Source organism: Strigops habroptila, chromosome 11 (genome assembly GCF_004027225.2).
Source record: "Strigops habroptila isolate Jane chromosome 11, bStrHab1.2.pri, whole genome shotgun sequence".
NCBI lineage: Eukaryota > Metazoa > Chordata > Aves > Psittaciformes > Psittacidae > Strigops > Strigops habroptila.
The window spans coordinates 35,745,094-35,760,334 of NC_046360.1; the positions used below are offsets into that span (position 1 = coordinate 35,745,094).

A 15,241-nucleotide genomic window follows, 5' to 3' on the forward strand; every position below is an offset into this window, starting at 1 on the left:
AGATATTTCTCCACAAGGGAACAAGGAAAAGATAGTTGCATATTACAGGCAAGTGATACTGATGTAGTCTTTCCACTAAAACCAAAGGAACTGTAAAATTGAAGAACCTGGAATTTTCAGTTTGCTAATGCAGGTAATGTGCAAATATTTACTAGACAGCAAAAAGTTTGCTTTCTTTGCTCTTTGAAGTAACAGCTTGTGTTGTAGAGGATATTTTAGCCCTGTTCCTTGAAGAATAAAACTTGGTAGATGCAAAAAGTATTTGATGACATGACATAGTTCTGAATCTATTAATGCATGTTATCACTATGGATCTTTCAGAGATAAACCAGTTTTTCATGTGTTCTTGCTCACCTAATTGATGTCACATCTTTTAATGCAACTTGAATTAGTGTTTGCTCAGAAAAACACGTCCCTCTGAAGCTCTTCCCCACACTCAAATTGCGCTGACACAGAACAGTGAGTTTGTAGAGCTGCCTGGTGAATGCTGGCAGCGGTCCTTTTCAAATACCATCTTTAGCAGATCCAGAGTCATATGCGTGGAGATTGGCAGCCTGTGTGAGCAGCTCTACCCGCAGGAGTTGGCGCTTGCAGGATGCCCGTTTAACGCGATCCCAAAAAGTCCGTAAAGATCCAGATGTCAAGACACCAGTGTGTGCCTCCCTGCACCACTGTATAGACCACAACGAGGCATGTGGTGTGGGGTGCTTATCTGAACAAACCTGCTCTGTGGCATGGGTGTCCTTTTTTTTGATGCCATAATGGCTTCATCAAACTTATATGCAACATAAAATGGAAGTCACAGAAGTCGAGCTGTACCAGAGTTCCTCAAGTACAGGAGAGGTATGAAAGCCCCTTGAAATATTGACATGCACATATATAGGAACAGGTTTTGAAAAATTTATGTTCCAAGTTAATGTCCATAAGAGCCAACATTGGTAAATGTTAATGTATATTAGTAAGCAGTAAATATTTAAACATCATTTATAATAAATGGTAGAGCCTGATAGGCAAATTTAACTTCTCCACAGAACCCCATGGTGCTGTTTGGCAATGATAACATGCTATTTCCAAGTACCTGTAAACCCTAGATTAGTCAGGTTTATATCTGTACCATGTTCTGTGTGTTAATATCAAGCCAACATTATGTGGGGCATCCAGTTTGAAGCTGTAACCCTTTGGAGCTCACACATTTGAGCCATACGTGTGTTCTTTACTCACTTTTTGTTCCTAAACAGAAAGATCCTGGAAGTTCTGCTGTACAAAACCCTACCAGATTCACAATGCCTGTACTTTAGTAGTATGTTAAACATCAAGAGCATGAATATGTCCATAACTGTCATCAGTGTATGTTTTATTTTGACTCCTAAAGGTCTTTAAGGAAAGAAAGTGTAGTAGGTTTTCATAGACTTCTGTCCAAGAAGATAAGAGCTGACTGGAGATCCCAGACCTTGTGACAACTTCATGAAGTCATTCGAGGAGAGAAATCAGTTTTGTTCTTTATTGCTGAAATTCTCAACTTGATTGGGAAAATGAGCCACAAATGTGGAGGGTGATTATAGCCCACACATTTCTTTGTGATTCATGCCTTAAGTGTATCTTGCAGCCAGTGTGACTCTGCAGGGAGCAGAAAAAAGTCTGTTCACAGCTGTTGATGAGTATGATCTTGGTGGGAGGTAGAGGCAAGACACAAGTCATTAAAAATGCCAAAACAATCTTTCAGTAACTGTTTCATGTTGCAAGCTTACAGCTGGACAACAAGATCACAGGAGCGGCATGAAGCAGCTAAAGCACATTGCCAAACCAGGGTGTTGTGCCTGTTAAGGATGGCGCAGCGGGAGCGAGTTGTGCTGTGTGCTATGAAACACTGGCTCTCAAAGATGTTCCTCCTCTTCATCTTTTTATAACAGAAGAAAAACTCCCTTAGAAGCTGGGATTGTCAAGGAAAGGATTATGTTGTTTGGGAACACTCACTGCACACTTACCTAAACCCTGCGCCCTGCTGTGTGCATGCACCAGTGCTTTCCAGTTCGAGTTGGCAGCCCTGCGTCCTGAGTGACTGGGTGTCACAGTTGAGTGGACTCAGGTTATTACCTGCCCTTTGCTTCCTCCCTGTGCATCCTCAGCATCCTCCTTCCTGTCAACCAGAAGGAATTGTCCAGTTCTCCTGAGTTTTGCTGGGAAAGCACCTAGGCAAGGGCTGAGCTGAGTGCTGTGGGGCATGTTGGCAGCACATCGGGAGCGCAGTGTAACGTGCACAGGGCACTGATGCTCTCAAACACTACGTTAGGTTGGAAAGAATAGCTGCAGCGAGTACAGCTGGGGAGTCTCATGTCAATCTTATATCTGTGTGCTGTCTTACAGCTTTCTTGCTGCATTTCTTTCACTCTGAATCTTTCAAAGAAGGAACCTCATAGCTATTCTGTAATGCCTCTGGCATAGCATCTTGCTCAAGTCTTATTTTTTGTAATTTATTTCTGAATCTCCTCAGGAAGAATAGCCTAACAGCTTGAGAAGTACGTATGTTGAGATTTCCTAGCTGAGTCCTACTGATCCTGTTTGTTGGCAGCTGCAGCTGAAATTGTTGCTATCCTGTGTAGGAGAGCGGATGGATTAAAGCAATGTGTAAGTGTGGAGAAGGAGTTAGAATTTAACCCAAGGTCCCCTTTCTTCAGTATGTGGCCAACTAGGTTATGTGCCAATGGCTTCACAAATCATGTGTATAACACCAGCAGTATTTGTCATTCCCAAACTGCATTCTGCCTCCTAAATATGCTTCTAATCTTGTGAACTGACACCAGATCTCTGCATGCTAGAGGGTGAGTGATGGGGTACAGATTAAAACCCTGTGATGAAGCACAGCTCATGTACTGCTGCTTGTCAAACCCTTTCCATGGTATTGAGACTGCAGCTACAGTTTCCAAATTGCATTTCTTTCCCTGCAGTCTGTAATGAGGAGGGGGGCTGAAATGTCAGACAAATTGTAAGCAATACTGTGAGTGAAAAGATGGAGGGCTCTTTCTCACAATTTTAAGCTTGATTGAACCCACCAAAAAAGAGCAGGGTGTCTGATTTTGTTGTGACTTTATCTTTTTATCCTTGATAAGTGAAATTAATTTGAATTCAATTTCATAAACAGCCTTCTAATGCTCAGAAACCTGTAACAGATAGAAAGGACTTTGACAAGATGTTGAACACTTAGGGTGTTTATGGTAGGTGATGTTAATCACAGCATAAGCCCCTTCAACCTGAAGAGTTTTCTACCAGGACTGCATATTGGAAGTCTGTTTAAGAGAGAGGTAGCTCAAAGCAAAGGAGAAAATGTGGTCCAAAAAAAGCCTTTTGGTTGCCCTTTATTTCTTCTTAATTCCTGATATTTCTGCAGTTTTCTGAGAAATCCTCCAGTAAAAACAGGGCAGTCAGAAAGCTTTTTCCAGTGGGCATGGAGGGAGTGAGATCTCCTTTGCAGAAGAGAAATGTGTGTGAGCCAGTATTTTTTCTATCTGTGGGTCACTTTCTTTACCTCAGTAGCCTTAATAAAGCAAGTCTGAAGGGGCTTTTTTTTCTTCAGCAGGATTATTCAGTACAAATTATGGCTTCTCTCTAAGGTGTTACTCTGTCACCATCTTAATTCAGTCTCTATTTTGCCCATAGTTGCTCACCAACAGCAGCAATTTCAGAGGCTCTTGCTCTCTCTATTTTTACTCTTGTAAAGGATTTAAGAGTATGTTTTTAGAAATTTTGATGCAACACACAAGCTAATACCTAAAGTTCATCTTTTCCTTGTAGAACTAACAAAAACCATTCATGGATTAAAAGAATTGCTTCTCAAGAGTAATCCTATTTGCTTAAATCTGTCTGGATAAAAACCTTTGATTAGGGAAAGGACAAGAAATAGAAGCTGCATTTCTTTATGCCAGGTTTGTGTTCATCTCAGCCAGACATTTCAGTGCAACCCTGATCTAACAGGAATTGTCAGCTTGGTGCAAAGCCATGGGATGTCAGCCCCAACCAGATCATAATATCTCCAACTCATTCTGAACTGAATCTGAGAATCATGTGATGATTCTTGTTTTGAATTCCTGATACCATATCTCTGTGAAAGCGAGGATTGAAACACACCTCCAAAAAATAGGCCATCCCTTGGAGAGAAGTGAAATGAACTCATGAGATATGCATGTGACATAAATATGCATGAGGGGGTTCTGTAGAATGTAAGCTCTACAAAAGACGGTGGTTTTTGAGCTTTTAGGAAACATTTCTGTCTGAATTAGCAACTGTCAGAGTGGCATGGTTGGAAAGATTCTCTGCTGTAGAGAAGCTTCAGCTCTTCAGTTTAGCTTACCTAGGGAAGCAAGTTGAGGCACAATTGTCTTAGAGCTCTATAAACATAAGGTACCTGCAGAGCTTCTTTGATATTTTGTTCTTTTAGTTCTTTTTAGTTTGATATTTTTGTTCTTTTGATACTGTCTTGTCCTAAAGAGTGCCAGACTCTCTCACTTTGAAGTGTGAGAATTTTGCTTATCTTGGAGAGTAAAGAACCCAGAAGATAAATGGTGATAGAAATAATAAGAAAAAATAAATACTGTGCTCTCTTGCAGAAAGCGAATAAATGTGTTTAATTGCAATGACATTACTTCTTTGTTCTACTTTCAGAAGCTAATTTTATCCAGCACTATGTAAATTTTTCAGGCTCTTTTTTACAACTCCTGTAGAGTGTTTCCCTTATGCAGAGCAGCTTCCCCTTGGCACATCCTGTGTGCATAGGCACTGCACCCCTTTTCCAGTGAAGTGGTAAACATGAGCATTTGCTGCCTGTTTCTGGCAGTCAGCAGCCTTCTATCACTGGTAAGTCAGAGTTAAGCTGGTGGAGGTTTGGAAGAGGCTCCTGAGGTGATCAAATTCCTGTTTTAAGGTGCAGTTGGAAATGGCACGCTGGATGATATCCTCTTTTTTCAGCTTTGCCACCCCATTACGAAGAAAGAAGCTCGGTCTTCAGGCAAATTTTCCAGGTTCAGATTTAGACTGAGCTGATCTTTGATGTTAAACTTTTAAGCTGATGGTGAGAAAATGGGGAAATGTGAATGAGGGAAAGAAAGAAATCTTGTAGCATGTCTACTTCTTTCAGCTTTCATCTTCTAAACTTTAATAAATTTAATCACAGCAAGAGGAGCTCTGGAGAAGTCAAGTTATGTAGAATTACTGGCACAATTCATCAGTTGCAGACAAGATCTAAGATAGGACTACAGAGAAGGGACTACAGAAGGACTACAGAGCCCTGGGAGAGGTGGTTAGGGGCTCTGGAGCTCAGATAGTTTTCTCATCGATTCTCCAGGGCAAAGGGGAGGACCTTAAAAAAGCTAGGCGTGTCTGGCAGGTTAATAAATGGTTAGAAAGCTGGTGCCATAGTCAGGGGTTTGGCTATTTAGAACATGGGGCTCCATTTGGGAGGCCAGATCTACTGGAGGCTGGTGGAGCTGGTCTGACAAAGAAGGGGAAGAGCTGTTTTGGTAGGAGGCTTGCCAGGCTGGTCAGGAAAGCTTTAAACTAGATGTGTTGGGGGAGGGGAGCATTGATCCATCCCAACATTCCTGGTCAGTTGCCAGCACCTGTAATAAGTGCTTGGAGCGATGTAGAGATGTTCCAGCTGCCCCAGCCATTGAGTCGGCTTCATTTGGAGCTCGGCTCAGATGCCTCTATACAAACGCCCGTAGTATGGGGAACAAGCAAGAGGAATTAGAGATGTGTGCAAGGTTACAGGAATATGATGTCATTGGTATCACAGAAACATGGTGGGATGGCTCCTATGACTGGAATGTTGGAATGGAAGGTTACAGGCTGTTTAGAAAAGACAGGCCAGGCAGACGGGGAGGGGGCGTTGCTATCTATGTCAGTGATAGGCTAGAGAGTATGGAACTCTGTCTGGGGACGGGTGATGAGGTAACAGAGTGTTTGTGGGTCAGGATCAAAGGGAAAACAGCAACAGGGGACATTACGGTGGGGATCTGTTACAGGCCGCCTGATCAAGAGGACTCTGTGGATGAAGCGCTCTACAGACAGATAGGAGCAGCCTCACGCTCGCAGGCCCTGGTCCTCATGGGGGACTTCAACCATCCTGACATCTGTTGGAGGGACGGTACGGCCCGGCACAAGCAATCCAGGAGGTTCCTCGATTGTGTGGAAGACAACTTCCTCTTTCAAGCAGTAGAGGAGCCGACGAGGAGAGGTGCCATGCTGGACCTTGTGCTCACCAACAGGGAGGGACTGGTTGGAAATGTAACGCTCCAGGGCAGCCTTGGCTCTAGTGATCACGAGATGGTTGAGTTTGAGATCCTCAGGACGGTGAGAAGAGCGTGCAGCAAGCTCACTGCCCTGGACTTCAAGAAAGCAGACTTTGGCCTCTTCAGGAACCTCCTTAGTAAGGTTTCATGGGATACAGTCCTAGAGGGCAGGGGGGCCCAAGACTGCTGGTTGGTATTCAAGGATCACCTGCTACGTGCTCAAGAGTGTTGCATCCCGACTAGAAGAAAGTGCAGCAGGAGGGCCAGGAGACCTCCATGGATGGACAAGGAGCTGCTGAGGAAACTTAGAGGGAAAAAAGAAGCTTATAGAAGGTGGAAGCGAGGACAGGCGGCCTGGGAAGAATACAGGAGCATTGCCCGAGAAGCTAGGGACCAGGTTAGGAAAGCTAAGGCCCAGCTAGAATTAAGTTTGGCAAGGGATGTAAAAGATAACAGGAAAGGATTCTATAGATATGTAGCAAATAAAAGACAGGCTAGGGACAATGTAGGCCCTCTCCAGAAGCTATCAGGAGAACTGGCTACCATGGATTTGGAGAAGGCTGAGGTTCTTAATGACTTCTTTGCCTCAGTCTTCACCAGCAAATGCTCTGACCACACAACCCAAGTCTTGGAAAGCAAATGCGGGGACTGTGAGAACGAAGACCTTAGGCCCACTGTAGGAGAGGATCAGGTTCGAGACCATCTTAAGAACCTGAACGTGCACAAGTCCATGGGACCTGACGAAATCCATCCACGGGTCCTGAAGGAGCTGGCGAATGAAGTTGCTAAGCCACTGTCCATCATATTCGAAAAATCCTGGCAGTCAGGTGAAGTTCCCGATGACTGGAAGAAGGGTAATATAACCCCCATTTTCAAGAAGGGGAAGGTGGAAGACCCGGGGAACTACAGACCAGTCAGTCTCACCTCTGTGCCTGGCAAAATCTTGGAACAGTTTCTCCTGGAAAACATGCTAAGGCACATGAAAAACAACGAGGTGGTTGGTGACAGCCAACATGGCTTCACTAAGGGGAAATCCTGCCTGACCAATTTGGTGGCCTTCTATGATGGAGCCACGGAACTGATGGACAGCGGCAGAGCAGTTGATGTCATCTACCTGGACTTGTGCAAAGCATTCGACACTGTCCCACATGACATCCTTGTCTCTAAATTGGAGAGACATCAATTTGATAGATGGACCACTCGGTGGATAAAAAACTGGCTCGATGGCCGCACGCAAAGAGTTGTGGTAAATGGCTCGATGTCCAGTTGGAAACCTGTAACGAGTGGTGTCCCTCAGGGATCGGTGTTGGGACCGGTCCTGTTCAACATCTTTGTCGGTGACATGGACAGTGGGATTGAGTGCACCCTCATCAAGTTTGCCGATGACACCAAGCTGTGTGGTTCGGTTGATACGCTGGAGGGAAGGGATGCCATCCAGAGGGTCCTTGACACGCTTGTGAGGTGGGCCGATGCCAACCTTATGAAGTTTAACCAAGGCAAGTGCAAGGTCCTACATCTGGGTCGGGGCAACCCCAGGCACTGCTACAGGCTGGGCAGAGAAGAGATTCAGAGCAGCCCTGCAGAAAAGGACTTGGGGGTGTTGGTTGACGAGAAGCTTAACATGAGCCGGCAGTGTGCGCTTGCAGCCCAGAAAGCCAACCGTATCCTGGGCTGCATCAAAAGAAGCGTGGCCAGCAGGTCGAAGGAGGTGATCCTGCCCCTCTACTCTGCTCTTGTGAGACCCCACTTGGAGTACTGCGTACAGTTCTGGTGTCCTCACCATAAAAAGGACATGGAGCTGTTGGAGCGAGTCCAGAGGAGGGCCACGAGGATGATAAGAGGGCTGGAGCACCTCCCATATGAAGACAGGCTGAGAAAGTTGGGGCTGTTCAGCCTGGAGAAGAGAAGGCTGCGTGGTGACCTCATAGCAGCCTTCCAGTATCTGAAGGGGGTCTACAAGGATGCTGGGGAGGGACTCTTCCTTAGGGACTGTAGTGGTAGGACAAGGGGTAATGGGTTCAAACTTAAACAGAGGAAGTTTAGATTAGATATAAGGAAGAAGTTCTTTACAGTGAGGGTGGTGAAGCACTGGAATGGGTTGCCCAGGGAGGTTGTGGATGCTCCATCCCTGGCGGTGTTCAAGGCCAGGTTGGACAGAGCCTTGAGCCACATGGTTTAGGGCAAGGTGTCCCTGCCCATGGCAGGGGGGTTGGAACTAGATGATCTTAAGGTCCTTTCCAACCCTTACGATTCTATGATTCTATGATTCTATGATTCTATAGTTATGCAACATTTAGAATATGCATTCCCTTCTGTGGTCTGGAGAAGTATTTTACTGAAATGACCTGCTGCCAGCAAGACACCAAGTGGGTTCTCTCTCCATCTTTTTGGGGTGTTAGTATTCTAAAACAAGAATAGGAAAGTTTAAACAAAGCTGACTATTTATCAAAAGCATCATTTTTATTCAAAGGCCAGGTTGGACGGGGCTTGAAGCAGCCTAGTCTAGTGAAAGGTGTCCCTGCCCGTGGCAAGGGGTTGGAACTGGATGAGCTTTAATGTTCCTTTCAACCCAAACCATTCTATGATGCTATGATTTGTTTTGTGTCTGAGAGAAAGCGTTATTGTTCCTGGATAAGCTGAGGTTCTTGTGGCACTCAGTGACTGGTAGGAGACTGAATCATAGCTCTTTCTGACATGTTTTGTAAGTTTGAGATCTTTTATTGGGTTAAACTTTTGACTGTCCAGGAAATGCTGTATTGGGCAGTGTGCCTGGACAGCAATCAAGGCTTATTTCCAAAGCTGAGAGGCTGCAGTGGGTGCTTATGGAGGGGGCATTGATGTCTTCTAACTGAATAGTTCAGCCAGCAGTATCTGCTTGTGCATTGCTTCTCCAGTACTGTAAGGTAATGAATTATGTACATGTGGACCAAACTTCTGATTGCAGTGGTATTTTTCTGCGCTCAGCATGTTTTGGCTCCTGCTTACATAGAAATACTTCAATTATTCTGGGGTGGTGTTGTGGAAGAACTGGCTGACTTGGTACAATCATTCACTCGTTGTGAATGTACAATCATTGAAGAGACTGGAGAATGCTGCTAATCAACAGGAGCGGGCTTTTGTTAAATGGTTGTTTTTCTTTTCATGCTTGTTTTCTTGAATCTCTCCAGTAGTGTTGGCCCCTGATGGTAGATTCACATTTGCCTGCTGAATTACCAGCTTTGCTGGTGGTGAGCAGGACATAGATTGTAACGTGGTGAGACCACACAGCAGGCAAGGCTCCAGCCTCATCAGTTACCTGCTCCTTTCCCATCCCTTTTTCTTACAGTTTGCATGTTATCTATCTTTAACATGTAAGAGCTTGTCCTGCCATGCCAAGCAGACCGTGGGTACATTGCTGACTCTGGGACTTCCTTTGTGCAAGGTGGCATACACTGCAACCAGGTAGTATCAAAAACTTTTCTGCTTCAGGGCTTTTATAAAATGACATGAACCTGGCTTTATGAATTGAAAATGTTTTATTCTTGGGTATTTTTATGGTGAAAGCAAAAAAATTAGCATTACAGCTGATCCTGTCAGTGTTTGCGGTTGGAGCAAAATAGAAATGGTCACAGAAGCTTTATTATTCTTCTAGGTCTGTTAATCTGACATCTTTCTGGAGCGTTAATTCCACATTTTGCCTGATAAATAATTTGACTTAAAAGCATTTGATTCCATTAGGATAGTTTGTTAGATTTCAGAAATGTGTATGCTGGTATTTGTATGTCTCTTTCTATACATCTTCATTCTTGAATGTACTTGGTTCATCCTCTGGGAACAAGTAACTTCATGGAGTCATGATGCTGCAATGGATGCTACACCTCAGGTTCTGCAAACCCAACTGAAAAATACTCATTTTCATATATTACAGTTGAACGTCCTATTTCAGTCAGGTGGCTTGTTGTGTTTTTTGTCAGGATGGTATTTCTTCCTTACTGCTACTGAGGAATAATTTCATTGCTGTTAGCGAGTGATTCATTAGTGTGTGGTTTGCATTTGCAGGAAGCCAGTCTTGTAGACACCACATTCTTCATGCTTGTTTGTTTTACAAACGCGAAATGCAGATGTCTTCCTTGTACAAGCAAGTCAAAGGTGTCTGTCTGGGTTTGCCAGGCTGGGGGCTTAAGATAACAACCCATCTGAGGCCGGCAGCGGCACTTCGTCTGGAAAACTAGAGCAGACCGTATGTGCTGTCAGCAGCAGCCCTGCGTGCCACGCTCCAGCTCATCCAAGCTTCTGTGCTGGGAGGGAGGGCAGCCTTTGTTTTCTGAGGGACACGTCACCGGAGAAGTTGAGGAAGGTGACACATCAGAGCTAATGCTTCAGTTCTGCTAGAAAAGGGATTATCTAAACATTGAGAATTACTCTTTTATTACTGGGATGTCTTAGTGGCCAGCAAAGTGGGCAAATGGGAAAGTAGAGGCCGATGAGAGACAGTTAAAACCTCCATCTGTATTGTAGGTTGGTGCTACACTGGTTTAGCTCACTGAATCCACCATCCAATGCTGACAAATGCCAGTGTAGGACCAGGGCAGTATCATGTGGCAGCAATAGGTCAGTTCTGTTGTGAAACTGCACCTCTTCAGCGGGGTGGATTTAGAAGAGTAATGAATATGCTGTCCCTAGGTGTGCAGGCCTGTCTGTTTTGAAGGAGTGACCATTGCTTGGTTTTCCTTCCAGGGTTGTGGTGGGGTTCCTGTGTATCTGCATTACCAGTACATGGGATCCTGTGATTCACCTTTGGCAGGATTCAAGAAGGCTTATGGCTTTTCAGCTGATGATTTGGACTGACAGCTTCTTTAGGGGGAAAAAAAGGAACTCTTCTTTAAGCTAGGATGGAAGGAGTTGTGTTTTCTAGATGTATAGTAAAGGTGCTATGGTAATAGCTTGTTTTGGAGTGTGGGAGGTAGAACCGTTTAACATCAGAGGTTGGTTGAATGCAGAATGTGCAGACCACTGGGCTTGCACCCATCCTTCCTAGCACGGGAAGAAGTAAGGAGACAGGGGTCATGAGCCTTCCTTCCAGAAATTCCCCTGGAAGAGGTGTCTTTCCATGCTTTGTTTGAACTCCAGGGCATGAAGGGGTTGAGAGGCCGGTTGAACCTCCAGCAGCTCAGCAGATGCCTGTGGTCTTGGTGGGTACCAGCCTTTTTGTGCTAGCAAACCAGTCCGTTTCCTTCTGAAATAAACTAATACACAGATGCAGAGGAGAACTCGTTTGCTTGTACCCTTGTAACATGACTTTAAATATCATGTTACAGTATTCTGGAGAGTGCTGGGGCTAGCATGGACTGTGCCAGTGTTTGCCAGAAGTCCACGTAATGCAAACAACTCTGCATGGGAATAGCCCCTGTCACAGTAGCTTTCTATCTTCCTATTCCAGTCCAGCATATAACTCTCCTCTGCAGTGAAGGCTTGGGAAAGTGTTTTGGTTTTTTCCCTACCCTTTGCTGTCACAGCATGCCTGTGTTTGCAGCGTGTTACTGCTCCTCCAGCTCAGTAAGTAGCATCCATCTGCCCTGTGGTTCCTACTTTACGCACTCAGTGAGAATCCTGATCCCAGCCTGGTCTGTGCTTCTCAAGTGGTGACTTCAGTCAGGACTGGTTATAGGGCTTCCATGAGCAGTTAAGCTAGTCCAGTGAACTCTTGATTCCTTCCTCTCTGTGCTGTTGTGACTCAGTATGTGAGTTTGGGTACATCTGTGTTTCATTCAACCTGCAGGTGCACTGGCTGTTAACTTCATGTCTATTAGTTCAATGGGAATTGAGTATTGTGGGGGTATTGTACTGAGTTTGTACAACTTACTAGTCTTATAAAATCATAGCCCTAAGCAGAGGTGTGGCCTCAAAATATGCCTAACTTGACTTTTTTCTTTTCTACGTAGGTATCACATGCTGTTGCAAAGCTAGTATTAGTTAGTTTCCACTGGCAAATCTCAGAGATTTTGGAAAGGTAAGTGTAAATAGTCTTCTCTCTTCTGTGCTCAGTGCTTTTCCTTCTTGCTTGGCAGGAATGCTCAGGGTGGTCCATAGGTGTCATTTTGACATGGGTCTTTGAACCTGAATCAGGCCACACAGTCCATTCCGGAAAGCAGAGGGGAAACAGTTTTGTTGAGGCTGCATTGCCTGTAAGTAGTCTGTAAATAGGGGAGGGTAGTGGTAGCAAATGTTTTCCAGTTTGAGGAATTCGTATCATGCTGGAAACGCTGTGGATGCATTAAGCTTAAACTTTGAGGTAACAGATTGTGAGTGCTGCATCTGTATTTCCTTATTTTAACAAATATAAAGATAACATATGTTCTGTTTTGAACATATGAGCCATAAATCATAATGGAGCACTGAACCTTCGCTGATGTATCCTTTACTAGCACATTCACATTGACGTTTTTGCTCCTTCTGAACATATGTTCTTCTCCAAGCTGACTGGCATTTGGAGAGCAGGAGAAGATGGTGTGAGAGAACTGAGAAGTGCAGCCCCTTTGTTGCTTGGTCAGTGTCACTGTAACAAAGTCCTCCAACTGATTTCAAAAGGAGGGTTCGGACTCTGCCCAAAGGTATACGGGAAGTGTGTCAGGAGGCACTGCTGTCTGGCAGCCCCTCCAGCAAATACTGGCTCAGAACTGAACATTGTCTGAAAATAGAGAGCACATCAGGCTGAGTCATGCTGCCATGCCATTTTAGGCCCTGTAGCCAGCAACTTCATCTAGAGAACATATGGGAGATGCATCTCATGTATGGATATTGTTGCAGCATCTTTGGTAATGGGCTCGTTGGTTGCCGTGCATCCTGTGAAAGGTTTCCTCTGGGGAATGTGGAGAGTGATATTCCTGCATAGCAGCTCAGGGTGATTCTGCAGGTTAACTAATGAGATTTAAACAAGAGGAAGTATGGGGAAGGGTTTGCTTTATGACTTTGCAAGTTGTTCTCCACTTGATGTGGTCATCAGACTTCTGTCTTGGTACGAAGTGACATTATCAAATGAAAGCTCCCTAGTACAACTGAAAAGCGCTAGTGGGGAGGGAAGATTTACAGCACTGTCACAACAGTGATGCTGCTATTTCTGCATTCATTGAGATATAAACATTCCTCTGCAATGGAAATCACAAAGAGCAAAGCACGTTTAATTCTAAGGCTGCTGATAGACAGCTTCATATGCCTAAAGGGTGATAATCTGTCACAGAGTAAATGCTTAACTAGATAATAGACTGAAGTCAAAGTGAGACCTAACCAAGATAGCTTGATTTTACAAAGGACTAGGAGACAGACAGGAGCCTCTTGGGAGCATGTTATTATGGGCAGTGGCTTAGGACTGCTCTAGGAGCATGGATAGAAAATCTGAGCTTCAAAAATAATATTTCAGGGGGAGGAAGAGAGTTGTAGGAAAATATTCACCAAGGAGTAGGAGGGAAATGTTAATCCATTACTGGGAGAAGTATTGTTCCTGTTTCTGATTTGGAAGAAAATCTTGAAGTTGTGTTGATGAGAGTTCAGCTCACTGTGAAGGATCCGTCACACAGGACACGTTTTCCCTTTCCTTATGCAAAGCTACTCTACCATTTGCACAGAGCCTGTTATTTATTCAGGTGAGAAAGATCAATTTAACAAAATGTATTCAGAGATTGATTTGATCGTTCTTCAATTGCCTTTTCAGACACAAGTCTAATGCTGCCCAATTGCTAGTAGAAGCACGAGTTCAGCCCACCTCATCCAAACATGTAAGTATGCTAACTATTTTGGTCTGTTCCCTTGGCAGACACCTCTGACCCACCTCACTGGAGGATTGCATTACGAATAGCATAGTCTGGCCCATGTTAACCCTTCACAAACTCGGGTCCAACACCTTAACTCAATGCTGGGTTTACTTTTTAAATGAGGATGCATTTGAGAGGTGTCTGACATTTAAAGAGCAGCTTTGTTATTGACTTGCAGACAGTGTTCAAGAAGTACTTGCCTCAAGAAAATTAAGATCCTTTTTTTTTGCGTGAGTGATGGTACACAATGGAAGGAGCAGAGTGCATGGGCTTGGCTACCTCTTCCAATTATGCTATCTCTGTAAAAGACACTCAAGGGAAGCTCTGGCTGCACAGGAGGGACAGAGCTTGTCTGTGCCTGGAAGAGAGATTTTTTTAATCATTATTGTTATTTTCCTGTGATGACTGTTTGCTGCACTGCTCTGCTCAGGAATGCTTAAGCCAAATCTCCCATATTTGAACCAACAGCTTGTGTTTTGCAGCCAAGGCTACACAGGTCTTTAGATACTCTTTTTTTCCCCTCTTTAAGTAGAAACTTCCTGTTGCATGTTTACAGGTTTCATTCACAGTGGGTGTCTTGGTACAATCCACAGTTACCCCAAAGGAAACACATTACCATGTGACAGATTTTGAGTGGTAAAATATTACATCTGAGAAACACTCTTTGGGTTGGGGGAGAGGAGAGATTTTAAAAGCCTGATTTGACATCTGAGCTGACCTGTAACTAGCAGATAGTGAGAATGCTAAAAGAGCTGACAAGAGTAAGCTTCCAGGGCTCTGCCTAGACTCCAGAAAAAAGTCTGTTATTTGACATACCTGCAAATCAGTCCATGTATTTTGAGGCTTGTCTGAATCGTGTATCAGCTGTCACTTAAGTACTCTTCACTGCAATGATGATTTCATTTTGGGAAGAAAGAGATTACAGTTAAAAGGTTAGTTTAAGTCTTGACAAACTTGGATTGGTAGGCAATTCATTCCAGTCTTTTTGTATGTGCTACAGCAAGTTGCTTTGTGCTTTGGCTCCTACTGCAGCATGATGATACTTTGGGGATAGATGCTCATACTGAGTGTCTGTAGAGCAACTGGCCCAGTATGGAGAAGTTATGGTGGTGAGCTCAGAGGGTCAGCTTGTAAAGGTTTGGGGCAGTGCATGTGCTGTTCAAGTAGAGCAGT

General features: G+C 44.3%; 1 protein-coding gene across 3 annotated transcripts in view; it reads left to right on the forward strand.

The window, feature by feature from the left end:
- The window catches only part of ARIH2 (ariadne RBR E3 ubiquitin protein ligase 2), a 36,893-nt gene that overhangs the window by 8,312 nt on the left and 13,340 nt on the right, over nucleotides 1-15,241 (forward strand). For 2 of the 3 annotated variants that reach the window (XM_030502411.1, XM_030502410.1), the window contains 2 exons: nucleotides 12,203-12,270; nucleotides 13,969-14,032. Coding sequence is in view for 1 of the 3 variants with exons in the window: in XM_030502410.1 (XP_030358270.1) it covers nucleotides 12,203-12,270; nucleotides 13,969-14,032 (132 nt within the window). In the remaining 2 variants the exon portion in view is untranslated. Of the gene's footprint in view, nucleotides 1-2,601; nucleotides 2,626-12,202; nucleotides 12,271-13,968; nucleotides 14,033-15,241 lie in introns of those variants that run through there. The other variant, XM_030502412.1, reaches the window with a different exon arrangement.